We start from the raw sequence: 15,913 nt of genomic DNA, 5'->3' as shown, positions 1-15,913 counted from the left end.
CATCGGTTTTGAAAGAAAGAAATCTGATTCCATACTTACAGGCGCCTATAAGAGGCTTGAGTTTAAATGCACTGTGATAAATTACAAACAGTGGCATTATTGACAACTGTGCAATAATTGCGACATTTGATACGACCACTTCTCAATACACTCACGAGCACCGACAACATCAGCCCCTCGCATCAGGGAGATAATGTAATAAAGCAATGACAGTGTGTGTGTATGTGTGTGTAGATGTATGTGCCTGGAGACCATGTCATTTCTTAAGTGGGTCCATTATGTTTGTGGTCAATTAATGGTAACCTAACACAAGACACGCATGAACACACATGCATGCTTCAGACGTACGAAGACGCACACAAGCTTTCAGGCTGCATGTGACTCTAACGTTTATCACGAAGACATACGCAAGCATTCCTGTAATGGCCAACGATACCGTGAAACGTATACATCTACAAACCAATATGAGAAACAGTTTGTCAGATCGGAGATGCAGACGGACGCGCGCAGGGAGCGGAGGACTGCCTGATGGACTTTCTTTGTGAAAGGGGAAACCATCATGAAAGTGATCTTCATTTAGCAGGAAAGGCTCCATGTAAACACGGTGATGCTCAATCCATCTTTGACCGCTGCATTTAGGACATGCCAACACACACACATCACAACACAACACCAAGATCACATGAACACAGCCTCACGCATAAACACACAACATGAAGAAGAGCCTATGCAGTCTCCCTCAGTCAGCTCTGGTGCAGTTACACTCGTATTTGCCAAACATATATAAAGTTTTGGCTTCAAGAAAGGCAGTGACAGTCGGTACAAACAGAAATACTGCCATGCGACTCCATACCGACATTCATGCTTCCCACTAGATGAATCTGACTTTGGGGATTTTTCCTGTAGGGCCACCATCAGGTCAGAGGTTTCACCCATCCTATGACATGTCTAAACATTTACTGGAGGAACTGGCCCAGATGATTGTACATTCAGATAATTTTGCTTTATTAAAGTAACATTTGCCCCATATTATTGCTTTTTTTCTTGTTTTTCAGAGCTGAGTTTTTGCAGTGCAGACCTCTTATTGGATATGATTGTCATTTGTTTTTCAGGGTAATCATTTTGATGATCCCCGACTTCTCATCAAGCATTGTAGTCAGGGTACATCTGAATTTGTCAAATACTTAGTTTTTTCAACCAAACACCTGCAAAACTATCAGCCTCAGCTGTACTTTGTGCTTAGTCTTACTTAGCAAATGTTAGCATGCTAACACGCTAAACTATGACGCGAACATGGGAGAATGCTATATCAGCATATTAGCATTGTCATTGTGAGCATATTAGCATGCTGACTAGGATTTAGCTCAAAGCAAAATAAGACTTAGAAAAGAAAGTGCAGCAAAACTAGGGAAAGTGAGGACACAAGGAGATCTTCAAGCAAAAATCAATTCAAATGTAGTAACATGTAACGGACTATAAAGAGGATCAATCACTCTCAGGACATCTGGTCAGTCTTACTGCAGCAGCAGGAGTACCTTATCATCAAAACCAACACTGCCCAACTGGAAGTGAACCACACATCCGGTAGTGTTTGGCTCTTAAAAACCACACTGTTCAACCCTAATATAGCAGCCCTTTTACAAACCGCTGTGTACTTAGGCCTCGGCCTCCCGTTTGAAACCACTGTCTCTCAAACATTCACCAGTGTCGCCATCTGACTCCCCCCGATAACACACACTCCCAAACCACCTTGGCTGGTTAAATGGGTTCGATGTGGAACAGCAGTGTGGACAGGAATCCTATGGGAATTCCTACAGTAAGACTACAGTAAGAGCTTTTGGTCTTCTTCTGCGAAGGTGGAATCTCCCTGAGCCGCAGCATCATTCCTACAGTGGAGAGTATGATTTCATGCCGTGGAAATAACAGTGGAAACGTACAGATGAGCCCTTATATAGAGAAAGTTTGGAAGAATTTGGAGAATGGTCACTCTGCCACTGACACAGAGGTTCAATTCAACTCACTCTTTGGGCGTGAGCTCACTGTTGGATCATTAAAAGATTGGCTGAAATCAGATTCTCTATTCAAATGTATCTGAAACGCAAATGCATGGAATTGGTGAAAACAGGGCTTTTAGCAGACCATGACGAAAAAGAGGGGATGTTTTAGAGTATTAAATGTAAATTCCATTGTTTTGATCAGAAATCATATTCAACCACACGTTATAAATAAAAAACATGGCCACCTTAAGCCAAAAACACCACAGGATCCAATGTCCCGCAGGTTTAAATGTCAAAATATGCTACAAGTTGCTGTAGACTCTAATATTGCACAGAGTTTGAAGAAGAGTTTACATTACCCCACAGATACCAATTCAATGTAAAACTCTACATTCTGCTGTAACAGGCCTTTTCACAGCCGACACGTGGACTCCTCGTAGTAGGAAAAGCACAGGTGTTTCTACAAACCCTGACACTGGCCAACACAGTGCTGAGAAAAGGTCAAATCAGGCAAAATTAGTGAAAACACCTGCAGTGTTCAGGGTGTACCCTGATGTTTGCAGTGCCTTAAAGTGAAACTCCATTAGTAGCTACCTGAAAACTAATTTAAAGCTGCTTCTTTCAACATGATACAAGAGGTTAAATAAAAAAAACACTGTAAACAAAAGATTTATTAAAAATGATTCATTTATTTATTTAAGCCTGAAAACATGAAATGTCCAAAAAAAAAAAAAAAAAGAAAAATCACTGAACTGTGGTTTTCAAATGCTTTACACAGGAGGAATAACATCTGTTCACATCACCTAATAACTCCTACAACCCTCATTGCTATAAAACTACAACAACCATCCCTGGATGAGATGGAAAAAAAACCCAAAAACAGCGTGTCAGTGAGCTGTCAGTAGGAAAACCTGCTCAAATATCAAATATTACAGGAGCTTTCAGAGATGGTCACAAGATGCATTTGTACTCCTCAAACAAAACATATAGAAGAAAAATGCGCCTCAAGTCTTTTGTCTTTGTCTGTCCATCTGTGTGATCTCAGCAGACAGAGTACCAATGCTTGGTCCTGTGTGTACGATGGGTGAAAGTGTGTGCGTTCAGTCAGACTCTTCCTCTGAGCTGGCAGGTGTGGACACAGCCTCTTCCTCCTCTTCTTCTGATTCCTGCTACAAAAATATGAAGAAAGGGGGTAAGTACAGTGTCTGAGAGTAATACAGTATGAAAGAAAAACCTGGCTTATATTCCCTCTTTCCCGCTCTCTCCCATATGTTACCTCTCCCTCCCTCTCACACTCTTACCTGTGACATCTCTGTACTTTGAGTGCAGCTTTGTCTCCTCCCTGCAGCTGTCCCTCCATCAGCTTCACCCTAACTTAGTCATTTCAAAAGTCCTCTCTTGCCTCCTACCATTAAGTCAATTTGTTCCAGGTTCACTCAAACATAAAACACTTGGAAAATAAAAATGCCAGGTTCTCACTGAGCAGCCGTTTGGCTAGCTATCTTTGAAAGCTAACTTTTACTTTTTAGCTAGAGTAAATCTTACTGCTGCTGTCCCTAACTAGAGCTTAATACTGCCACATTTATTTACAACTGTAAACAAACACCTGCATCATACTGTCAGTGTTTGCGGTTTACTGTGTTAGTTATTCTGTCTGGGAACTACAATCTTAAAAGCTACCTGCTAGCAGGGGTTGGCCATATACCAGAGTCATGCTGTGCCACAATACGGATTTGCAGTCATCGTGACAAAAGTCTTAAAATAATGTACTTCAGTGTAGCAGCAACAGCATGTAGGTAGAGGGCTACGCGTGTACTCATAGAACAGGAGTTACAACCAGTAAGTATTTCTGTCACTCTAGCGTCAACTCTGGTAACACAAAGATGAGGAACGCAACGTTATGAGCAACGCATGCCAATTCAGTGGTTGCAAGAACCATCACAAAAGTCTTCATCTACTCCCACTATCCGAGGGAGAGGAGAGGCACTGGATTAACTTAATGGAAATGTCTCCACAACAACAACAACAATGACAACAGGGAAAGTAAGGATGGATCGATACTGCCTTCAAACTTAGAACCTGTAGGTTCTGCCATTTTAATGCTGCTTCACAGTTTATTTTGCTGGTTAGCCCGTTGAATGTGGTGTTAACGTGTTCCACCGCTATGGAGCAATGTAGGTGTATTTAATCATGATGGACAGTAGAGAGAAACTGTGAACATTAAGCCTCATTTGAAGCCAATTAAATAACCAGAGTAGCAGATTGGCCGTGGATGTCTCACATAGCCAGACCTAACGTCATCTCCACACTTCATACTGCAACACGCTCAGCTGGTTTTGCTGTTCCAGGAGAGTCTCTTATGTAATGGTATGTGTGTCTGTTGCTGCCGTATATACATGTGCTTGATAGATATGCCCTGTGGGGTCAGTCTCAGAATGAATCACATGACAGTCACAAATTAACCCACATTATGGGGCATTTCATTCCCATTTGGAGCCAATACACACTTCCTTTCGTTAAAATCAGGTCTTCTTTCTTAAGATATGCTCCTTTAGATTTGTTAATACGGTCCATTTTATTTCTGCAATAGAGTGATATAATGCTGTCACTGTAAAAAAAAAAAAAAAATCACTCTAAACAATCTCTACATCGACCTGTAATGTAAACTGAGAAGTGATGAATAACATTGCTGCACTTAATGTGTGGATCGTCACAAAATGTATATAGATATCTGGAAAACAGATTCATTGCAGCGAGTAATGTCGCACAGATGAACGCATGAGGATGAACGTGTTAACTGCTGCAGTCTGTACTGGCTTTACCTTCTTCCTCTTGGACTTGCTCTTGTGGTCAGAGTCTGACGAACTCTCCTCGCTGGTCTCGATGAACTCTCTACTCTTGAAGCTGTCGTTGCCTCCTCCCCGCTCTTTGTCCTTATCTCCCCCAGCAGACTTCCTCTTCTTCTCTTCCTTCTTACCTCCAGACTTTTTACTCTCTCTAATGGGTCAAAGGTGGGAAGAAAAAAGTCATACGTTCATATCTAAGCACATATTTAAGACCAGTTGTATCAAAAAATAGAAAAGACTGAACCTTACTTCTTGGAAACGGAGGCTGATCCCCCTCCGCTCTCTTTGTACTCCTTCTTTGCTTTATCATACTGCCTCTTGGCCTCTCCTGCCTTTGTTTCCCACTCCTGAAGGAAACAAGAATCAACAGGACATCATGCACACATCATTACTTTGTTCATTGTAAAATGCAACCTGACACACAAATATTCACAAAACTACTCTTTTAAGAACAGATGAGTGAAACTAAAGCAAACTTTCTCTCCTGCTCCTCCTTCTCCTTCCTCACCTCCTTCTCTTCTTTGCCCAGCTGTCTCCACATCTCTCCGGCCTTCTTGGATATCTCTGTGATGGAGATGCCCGGGTTCTCCGACTTGATTCGCTCACGGCTGGAGTTGAGCCACAACATGTAGGCGCTCATTGGCCTCTTGGGGCCGCCGGTATCTTTCTGCTTCTTCTACTCCGATTGAAGAAAAAGAAAGAAACTGACAGGTAAATGTGTGAAATTACACAGGTTTATATTCTGCAAGCCGATATGTCTCTCACGTTTTCCTACTGTCCCGAATGCTCTCTCACCTCTTTGCGTGGTTTCCTTTCTTTTTTCTCCTTCACCACTTTGGCTTTCTTCGCCTTCTTCTTCTTTGCGCCCTCATCATCGCTATCATCCCCGTCGTCACTGCTGTCGCTCGCAGAGGCATTGCTGTCGTACCTGATTGACGGAGGTGCAGAAACAGAAATGGGTAAAGTTACGTCAGCTGGGTGAAAGAAGCCACTGGTCTTCAAGCAAGTCTCCACGTCTCCAACAAACAGAGATCTTAAGGAAAGGTCACTCACTCTTCTGCAATGTCATCGTCTTCTTCCCCAGGGTTAAATGACTCATCTAAAACGGTTAAACAGGACAGAAATGCTCCCAGTCAGACGTGCTGGTCTTCTGAACATGTATCGCCTACTTCTACCACACAGAGACTCACCGCTTTCGGCATCTGATTCATCGCTGTCGTTGCCCTCCTCTCTGATCTTGCCTTCAGCCTTCATCCTCTCCAGGTAGGCATCGTGCTGGTCCTCGTCTGAGTCACTGTACTCGTCAATATTACCCTTCATGCCCTGAAAGTACACTGCACAGTCAAAAAAAAAAGCCCCCCAAAAAAACCAACACTACCCACAACACAGCACAGCCAAAGGAGAGTCTTCCTTGACCTACTGACAGTGAGGCAGAGAGCATCTAAATTTCAGGCTGCAGTTAAGAATTACTTTCAGAACTGATTAATCATTTCGCCAATAAAATGTAAGTAAACACTGAAAATAGAGCCCAAGCTGTTTCACCTCCATCTTTGTCCAGTTCAGTGCACCATTATACAAAGAAAGTGTATACAGTTAAATACTACAGATCTTGTCGAGGCTGGCTGTATAAAATCAATCATTTCATGTCCTCCCACGTGGTCCTTCCCATCTCAACGCTAACTGCGTCTGCCAGGGGACGGACAGACAAGTCAGGGAAGAGCTTATTAAAACCACGACAGGAAATGGAGAGCAGACCCATTCATTTCCACTGACCCACTCTCCTGACCCTGTCACCATGGCTACAGATGGCCTCATTGTTGTGTTTGAACTGTGTTGTCAGACAGACCAGGAACATGTCAACAGACAGCGTTAATGCAATCAGGACTGCCTGTGTCACAGCAGAAATACATGGGGCACAGATGCGGTGCAACACGTCTGTTGCAGCAGAGCGCGTCCAACGTAATCAACTGAAGCTGCTGCACTTTGATGCAGCCGGTCTATTTTATTCCCCACATTAAAAAAATATGTTAAAAAAGCAATGCAGCAGGTCAACCCTTTTTTTTCTAGGTTACACATAAAAATAAATCAGCCAAATCAAAGCGTGTCCATGATCCTTGTAATTAAAATGATCTAATCAATTCAGTACCAGTTAATACAAGACGTTACGAGGCAATATGGATGCACGCGCTGCTGAAATCACATTCTGCACATAAATTTAGAGTCGACATGTAGACAAGTCTGATTTTTGTCATATTTCAAGTGAAAATGCTTTAACTTACCCATTTTCAAAAGTGCTCTACTTTAAATCTCCCCAGAAAACACGGCTGGCACACAACCACACTACAAATATGGAGTCTGTGTAGCAGGTAGAAAAAGCCCCGCCTACGTGACACATTGCGTCCGATCCCCATGTATTTTGGCTATTAGGCAGTGGTCATGATAACAGCTGTGTCGACTGTTAAAGCACACCAAAAGCCCCCGGACCACACATTAGTCAGCATGATGCAAACAAATGTACACGCTCAGTTATCAGTCACACAGTCCTTCACCCCCCAGGTCCCATGATTAGTAATAAATCATTCAGGATTTATCAGGTTCAACACCAATCGTATTGGTAACGTCCAACCAAAATCAGTATTATTGGACCCATTCCTCGGCAACACACGCAGCAGCACACCATGCAAGCAGAAATCACTCCACACTGAAAAATTCAAGCGTCTAATCCACACGTGACGCCCGTGACCATACCCACCTTCTTCTACAGGGGTACAAGGACAGACACACAGGAGAAGGGCAACAAGCATCAATATCTGAGATGGAAGTCTGACAGAACGTATGTAATATCTTTGCTTGCAAAGTGGGAGATGCTGAAATGGCGAGAGAAGAAAGTTACCTCTTTGAACCCTCTGTTCTTGATGTTGAGCTTCTTGGCGTTGACGAAGTCAAACAGTTTGCCGTACTCTTCTCTAAGGAAAGGAGAAAGACGGGGTGGACAGAGTGAGGGCAGGACGATGTGATCGAAAAATACAGAACTTTAAGTCTTCTTTAAATACATCAGTACATCACATTTCCATTCTTGTGCTCGCTCACTTTTTAAATGTTTATATAAAGTAACTTTAAGATTCTGGACCGGACTCAAGTCTGATCAGCTGGCAAAACCTGAGGTTACATGTCGGTGGCTGTTGTAGTGATTCTATGGTTTTAACTGACATTGTGAAAACTGAGATGAAAGGAAATTTAGGCTGGCAAGAGATGAATAAAGTCAGTTATTCAATGAATTTGAATTCATGCTCTGATAATGTGGTGAAGTCTGATAAACTTAACTGAGTGAAAATATACCAATATACACTTTTTTTCCATTCAGTTTCTATCAATAGCAACTATAGAACCGGACTGACCGGAGTATCAGTATCAGATGACCCTGATGAGATGTGAAACTGAATCATTTTTGCATAGCATTGCATTTTTATTTGTCTTTCTGACCTCCTCATCATCTGTGACAACAGTAAATATTTGCTTTTTGACGCACATTCACTGAACAGTTTCACTCTTTAGGAATTCATTTCCTCTAAGCAGCAAAAAACACCACACAGGCCTCCAGAAACCGCAGCAGGTTAAACTGGGAAAATGAAAGACAGGCTGACTTCCAACTGACTCCCTGTAAACAGACTTGGAGACATTTAGTCTCGCAACATGAAGGCTACAAACAATACATAATCTGTGGGAGCACTCATCAAGGTGACACTGGGCAAGTGTCTGTGTCCTCACCTCTCGATGCTGCTGAAGGTGTACTGATTTCCCTGCTTGGTCTCGATCTCAAAGTCGAAGGACCGGGTTGTGGTGGTGCCTCTCGCAAAGTTGACGCAGGAGATCTCCTCGAAGCGCAGGTGCACGGGGGGCTTGTGGACGTAAATGAATCCCCTCTCCAGGGGGTAGAGGAGGCCTGAGGATGCTTTGTAGGAGCAGGTGATGCACTGAGCTCCTGAGTGACTGAAGAGTGAAGCATGTTGAGCATTACATACTTGAATATAGAAGAAAAAGTGTTTTTAGTGTATGTGTTTGGTGCTTACCCCTGGAAGTTTCCGGGCACAGTGATCTTGCGGTTGACCAGGGCCTTCATCACCCTGCTGACCATCTCATACAGAGAACCTGACATGTTTTTGCTGAGTTTGCCCTCAAAACGGCGCTCCACATCCTCCCTGTCAGACACACAGAGGAAAGGACCTGTTTACTGTTTTGAAATTCAACACTTTGACAGCTGCTGTTTGCAGGAAACAATGCAAAGAACAGAAGAAGTTGTTGAAACCACTGAACACATGAAAATCAGTCCTTCAAGTATTTGCCTCCCCCTAGTGGTAACACACTTCACAACATCACAAACTGTGTATCGAACAAACAATAGAGCTCGTGTTAGCAGTGAGGGTGTCTGCACGCAGCACATAAAATCATGGCGTCCTTCACTGTCACATACTCACTCGCTCATGTTGAGAGTGAGGTTGATGTCCTCTTCCTTGGAGAAGAGCAGAATGAGGAAGTGATAACGTGTCTGACCCTGCTTGATGGGAGGATCCAGACTGATCTATCGAGACAACATAAAAGACAGAGTGTGAGAAGAGAAATAACAGGGGGGAAATGCTTATTTGAAGTACAAAAAAAGTCAGATAGAAAAGGTCCTCTTACCACAAAGAACATCTGCCTCTGATCCTTGTGTGGCAGCAGGAACAGACGGAGGACGGTGGTGTAGGGAATCTTGTAGTCGAAGGTCTTACCATGGAGGTGAAGGAAAGTCGGGTAGATACGGATGTCGTATCTGAGAGAGGAAAAAGAAATGTGAGAGCAGTCTTGCTAAATTCTTAAAAAAGATGAGGTACGGGAGTTGTCATGCTTGGACATCCAGCTATCAATGCAAACGGTGCTTTAACTGCTGAAACTGCTACAGATTATGTGTCACATAAACTGATGACATAACACATTTGTTTTGTGTTTACGCGCTGATCGTCTACCTTCCTCTGGGTGTAAGACACTGCAGCTCTTTGAAGATACACACAGCGTCTCCTGTGGCCTGGATCACATCAGCCTTAGACAACACACTCTGGGCAAATGCCTGTATGAAAACACACACTTTTAGCACTATTATCAACAGAGATGACAAAACAAGCGAAAACAAATACAGAAAGAAGTAGAAAAAGGAAGCAGCCCATCCCTCCTCACCTCCACAGGGTCTTGTCGTTCATCAGACTGGCTGGGCGGGACGTAGAATCGGACCTCCATGAGGGAGACCTCGGTGTCGTCATTCTGGTGAAACTCCAGAGTGACTTCGTTCTTCCCTGTGGCGCACTGGGACACGTTGGACAGTGGAATCTCGAATGCCGTGTTGTCGTTCACATCAAATGATAACAGCGGCCCTGCGGTGGGAGAGGGAGCAAGAAACAGGAAAAACTACCATCAGAGCTTTTATTTGTCATATAAGGAAGTAAACTGATTATCTTTGGACTGCTGGTGGCCTTTGAAACAATAATCTGACATTGTGGTTGCTGTGTGTGTATATATGTATGTATGTATTACCAGAGAACTTGGCTGTTCCCCAGTTCCATCCCTTCACACACATGTCCTTCTCTGTCAGCTCCACCTTGTAGTTAGCCTTGAAAAACTCTGAGATCTTCTCAAAGTCCTGATGGACACAGGATAAGAGGGGGGGACAGAGAGACACACATTAAAAATGCGGCCAGGAGAGGAAGTGATGAAAAGAAGAGGGGAGGATATAAAAAATGAAAAGGTCAGCAGCTTCAGGTCAGCAAGGTAGTAAGACACTGACAGTGCGTGGGTTAAAGCTTAAAAAACACCCCCAAAAAAGGGTGAGGGGACGGAGGGCTAATTAATCAGAATGCAATTATAACCAAGTCCGCCGCTGAGGCCTCTTGGGAACACTGGAGGTGAACGTAATCCATCCGCCCCTCTCTGTCCTCCTCCACTCCACACCGCCGCTGACAATCAGCATGTTTATTTATCCTGCAGGCCTGCTTACAACTGGAAAGGACACACACTCACACACAGCGACAAACACATGGTCAATCTCACACACACACACACACACACACACACACACACACACACACACACACACACACACAGGCGCTGTCCGAGTAGTACACACACATGTGGAAATCATTGTGGTGTGAGTGTGTGCAGAGTAGAGAATGAGACTCTGTGGGAAACAGAGTTTACGCACCTGGATATCTGCCTATCCATAAGGTTATTACAGCCAATTAGAGCCCAGAGAGTCAGTGTGTGTGCGTGTATGTGTGTGTGTTCGTGTGTGAATGTAAACTAAGGTTCATCACCATGTTTGTTAGCCTGGATTAAGGCGTTGTTTAGATAGTAGAGTATGTGTGAGCAGATGGGTAAATGCACAAAAATCAAGAGTTTGTGCAGAAGTGGCCTGTTTGTGTTGATGTGTGAATGTGTGTGTGTTCATTCCCTGTTTCCTCATCAGGCCTGCTGTTGAGTGTTTCTCTACTCCTCATTACAGTTTTGGCAGATTTGTTGTTGCTCAGCTCATTTAATCATAATAAACACAGACCCCCCACTACCCCCCACAGGCACACACAGTCTTACCCAACAGAACCACCCCGTCTGTCTTTTATTACTACATTTTTCAACCACGCTCTCCCAACAACCTTCAACCTCTCATTTGTTAAAATCACGGATGTACAAGGAGAAACTGAATGTTTTCCTGCTTCCACATTTTTGGGCCCATGAAATGGTATGAAATTATTTCATGATAAGGCTCTTCAAAACCAAAGAAACACTTGTTTTCTCAGCTTCAACACTCACATGAATACAATACTAAAATTTACTAATACGCCCAGAAATATTGTTGATATGACACCCAAGTCTTGGTGTTGATACAAAAGCTTTTTTCTATAATAAATATAAACACGTTTTTCCACAGGAGAAACAGAAACAATACCAAGCCTTCGACATGACCGCTCAGTCTCAGAGCGAGGAGCCACAGTTTTCTAAAGCCTGCAAAGTCGGCCTGCACCAAAAAAGTTTGGAGGTTCAATATCAGCTTAACTATCAAGATGCAACATCAACAGGCAGCTGCATACACTCAATGCCACACTCTGGATGTAAACGCCGTCTCGGACCAGTTACACACTACACATGTAAGCGACATGAACGGGAGTGACATAAACTCCTCTACGGCCACTGCTCCTCCAGCAGACAGTTACAGGGCAGCTACATAACAGCTGGCAGAGATTCCATGTCTTCCTCGAGGACGTCAGAAGGACAGATGCATCAAAGCTTCTGTACAGCTCGCCAGCGGCAAAATCGCCGGCCAACTCCCGATTACTGACACTGGCTGTGGGATAATAAACAATGACATCACGCCCTGCGCTCCGAAACGAGAGGATCCATCTCCAAAAAAATACGCTGATTAACCCCAGGAGACGCCGCCGCTCACAGCCACAGACTCCAGGTTATACCCGCTCCTCCATCCCAGTTTTTCACTTGCGTGCTGACATTCCCAGTACACCCAGAGAAGCGGTGAAAGAAAAAAAAAATAGAGTGATAAAAACAAACATGACCACAATTTTTTTTTCTTGTCTGTCTGCTGAGCCAAATTGTTTCTGTGGATTGATATATAAACACTGACTCACATGAGCCGATGATTACACTGTTTATGGAACACACATGCTAGCGCTGGTTTCCCTCATTAATCCCATTAGGAGCTCTGGAGAGGAGAGCCGACTCGTTCGCATACTTTTGACAGCAACACACACACGCACACACGCTCAACTGGTGGCCTTTTTCACAGGATGGTAGCGTTTTTCCATGGAAACGTCTGACAAGGTATGGAAGTTGTTTATCAGCGGTCCCCTTGCTTGTGTTACATCTCTTGTCATAAACACAGCGCTGAGCAAACCAGCAGTGTGTGTCAGTCTGTAATATTCCACTGTTGCCTTGTTCTCTGTGTAAGGTAACAATTATTTCCCAGAAGAAGAAAAATGCAACCAGAGAGAAAGATTCGACTGAGGTACCACAGCAGGAAAAATAAGGACAGCGCTGCAGAAAGAAATAAGTACAAACTAAGCTACAAATTAAACGAACAACCAGCATAAAGTGTCTTTGATAAAGGTGTTGGGGGGAGCGCTGTCTCACACACTGGTATAAAATCTCTCACAGGCGTTCACCTGGGATGAGATGTGGTGACTGTGTGGTCCTGGACGAGACAACTAATTAGGGGCTCTAGTTTTTGATGTTTCATCGAAGGCGGAGGCTCGGAACAACTTTGTATTGATTTGCAGTGACTCTTCCCTCTAAGGAGACAAATTGTCCCCCACAGCATAACAGAGCCACCGGACCCCCTCGCTGTATGGGCTGAGCATTGTACCGTTCTCTTGGTGTACGTCACACATGCACTCGCCCACTTGTTGAGAATATGAAGGATGACTCATCTGACGTGTCCACATCTCTGTAGTCCAGTGCCAATGGTTTCTGCACCGCTGAACTTTGAGATGTGCATTCGTTTTTGTAATAAGGGCTTTATACACTGCAGTCCTACCATAATATCCCTCCCTTTGTAATTACTGACAGACTGTTCTTGCTGACAGTCTCATCACGTCCTGTGTTGACACTCTCAGACACCTGAGGAAAAGCTGCTCCTCTGTTTTTCCTTAAATATGACACTAAGGCACGATCATCACGGCCATGTGGCGCACATGACCACAATTTCTGACCCTATTTACTGATGTCTTTCCCATAGATCTAATCCAGATGCTATAATTGCTGTTCCCATTGAAACACCAGCCAGTTGAGCAGTCTTTGTGACTGAAGCGACCATCTGTGCCCCAACAATGAATCCTCTTTCAAAGTCATTTGGATCTTTTCCTCTTGCCGCCTTTATACAAATCAACTGTGTCTGCTCAGCATTTCTATACATGCTACAGAGCTAATTGATTGATTATGCCATTGAGTGCACCTGTGTGGAAGCATCTGCATTCATTCGTTTCTCCAGTCATCTATCCTGTTTTTTTCTTTTATCTATCACCCATCTATATATCTACATGGAGCCTGCAGGTGTACATGCACATAAAGAACAACACACTCACCGTGTCCCTGAAGCCGTCATATTTGTAGACATGACCTGCACTCGTGCCCAGCTTAATGCCGTGACCTAAACACACGCGTCTCCACTGGGCCAGGTTGAGCTCCCCAGCCGGGATGCTGTCCACCTTCCCCGTCTTGCTGCTCTTATAAACCACATTTTGCTTGCTGAAACGCAACCGTCCATCATTCTGCAGCAACAAAGAGAAGAGACACAAATACAGACAGACACAGCACTTGTGTTAATATGCTAGTTTAAAGCTTCAAGAAACAGTCTGTTTAGCGTAAAGGTGAAAAGAGACGACTAATCAGTAAGTCAACTGTCAATAGCTTAGTTTATCAATAGTTTAAGGTGTAAATTAAATTCACTGGTTCCAGTTTCTTAGTTGCTGAACATAACTAACAATAATGATTCTGCGTGAAAACAATGACTGAACATTTTCCTCATCACAACTTAAAATAGACAGCAGATTTTGCCTCAAAGATGCTAAACATGAGCACGTTAACTTCTAGATTCAGTCTGGAGGTGTCTATAAAACTACAAATCAATGAACTGAGCCCCCTTGTTCTTGGTTATAACTTTAATACTGGGCCGTACTGACATGTACTATTGAACTCTTAATCATCTTGTATGAATCTCAGTAAATGCAAAGCAGGTTAGTCGGCTCAGTTTCATGCCTATCATACTGTGGACATTGTGCTTTTGCATTTCACTAATTTCATAGCTACATACGGGGACATCCTTTAACACCAGAAATGGACAAATACTTGGAATAAAACTGTTGCTGGGTTGTTTACAGTGGCTTTTTAAAGTGGATATCAGACTGTGTTTTGATATTATCCTGAACTGCTCTCCAGTCTGGTTCCTCTCTCCTCCACATCAGTTTGGAGAGCAGAGGTGGTTGATGAGGATACTGACCCAGGAGCCTTTGACCTCCTGGTAAATCTCGTTGAACTCCAGTGTATCTCCCATCTCAGCTACAGGCGGTGACTGATGCGCTGCAGACAGAACAAAATGCATTAGATACAAGCACATGTCCAGAGGCTTTGGATCAAGCATGGCGTTCATCGCTTGTTATTAAACTGTGGTTTCAGACCATGGATCACTGGAAATGGTTTGACGTTGATGAGGACATGGTGGTCAGACGCGCAGTGACGAAGTCAAACACAGAGTCATACCGAGGGGAGAGAGAAACCTGCCGTTCCGTGATGATATAAACACTAAAAACAGTGTTTTTTCTCTCAACCTTTGGTTTTCTTTGTCATAGTCACATTTAAGACTGACGCTCGCCGCCGCTCTGTCACGGTTTAAAGCGCCGTACAGAGCTAGCTAACAGGTCATGTTGTTGACCGTTAGCTTAGTAAAAGCCATTACCCTACAGCTAAGTTTCACAAACGCTTCAACTGTTATCTTCTTCTTCTTACATGAACTGGTTCGTAAAGTTCAACTCCCACTATTTTAAACAGTTACGATAACTTAAAACCTTGCTGCGCCACTAACAATAGCTAGGCTAACTTCAACTGCACCGGGTGCGCTTCTTTTATGAAACGATGTTGCACGCTGTCCACCAGAGCCGCCTTTTTAACATAGTGAAACACACCCGCCACAAAACCGCACAGATACGCCGTATTTTAAATCGAGCGCTCCAACATAGGTAGGCCGGTGTGAAGAAATTAAGTGATGTTCATAGTGAATTTTGCAAACACAATAGCTCAAAATAAAGCATGCTGGTAATCTATACTCCATTGGTACTTACAAATGTCCCCAAATGAGTTTCTAAACAAGCGATAAAATACTATTTGAAAACTTCACGTCTTACTGTCAATGCGTTGTGCAGCTTCGCCTTTTTCCCGCGTGTAGCATCGGGAGCTAGTCCTACGTCACAGGAAAGAATCAGGGGTGCTTTCATTTACTTCCGGTTTGGCGATGATTTTTTTTCCCTCTTAATCATTAAAGTC

General features: G+C 43.6%; 1 protein-coding gene across 1 annotated transcript; it reads right to left on the bottom strand.

Annotated features, from left to right (window-relative positions):
* Positions 1 to 2,650: 2,650 nt before the first annotated feature.
* Positions 2,651 to 15,850, bottom strand: ssrp1a (structure specific recognition protein 1a). The gene is made up of 18 exons (XM_076739180.1): positions 15,775 to 15,850; positions 14,874 to 14,953; positions 13,960 to 14,145; positions 10,409 to 10,514; positions 10,055 to 10,248; positions 9,847 to 9,947; positions 9,524 to 9,653; positions 9,319 to 9,422; positions 8,914 to 9,042; positions 8,612 to 8,833; positions 7,737 to 7,809; positions 6,034 to 6,166; positions 5,897 to 5,942; positions 5,639 to 5,771; positions 5,352 to 5,519; positions 5,093 to 5,190; positions 4,820 to 4,994; positions 2,651 to 3,166 (listed from the first exon to the last, which is right to left on the bottom strand). Exons 2-18 carry the CDS (start codon positions 14,925 to 14,927, stop codon positions 3,098 to 3,100), a joined length of 2,121 nt encoding a protein of 706 aa, XP_076595295.1. The 5' UTR covers positions 14,928 to 14,953; positions 15,775 to 15,850; the 3' UTR covers positions 2,651 to 3,097.
* Positions 15,851 to 15,913: the final 63 nt, after the last annotated feature.

This window comes from Chaetodon auriga, chromosome 9, assembly GCF_051107435.1.
Source record: "Chaetodon auriga isolate fChaAug3 chromosome 9, fChaAug3.hap1, whole genome shotgun sequence".
Lineage (NCBI taxonomy): Eukaryota > Metazoa > Chordata > Actinopteri > Chaetodontiformes > Chaetodontidae > Chaetodon > Chaetodon auriga.
This window is presented reverse-complemented; position numbering and strand designations above follow the sequence as displayed.

Coding starts and splice junctions, on each gene's coding strand:
- ssrp1a (XM_076739180.1), bottom strand. CDS start 14,927: ATGGGAGATACACTGGAGTTCAACGAGATTTACCAGGAGGTCAAAGGC. Junction 4,995..5,092: donor TCAGCCTCCGTTTCCAAGAA/GTAAGGTTCAGT, acceptor TTGACCCATTAG/AGAGAGTAAAAAGTCTGGAG. Junction 3,167..4,819: donor GCAAGTCCAAGAGGAAGAAG/GTAAAGCCAGTA, acceptor ATATTTTTGTAG/CAGGAATCAGAAGAAGAGGA.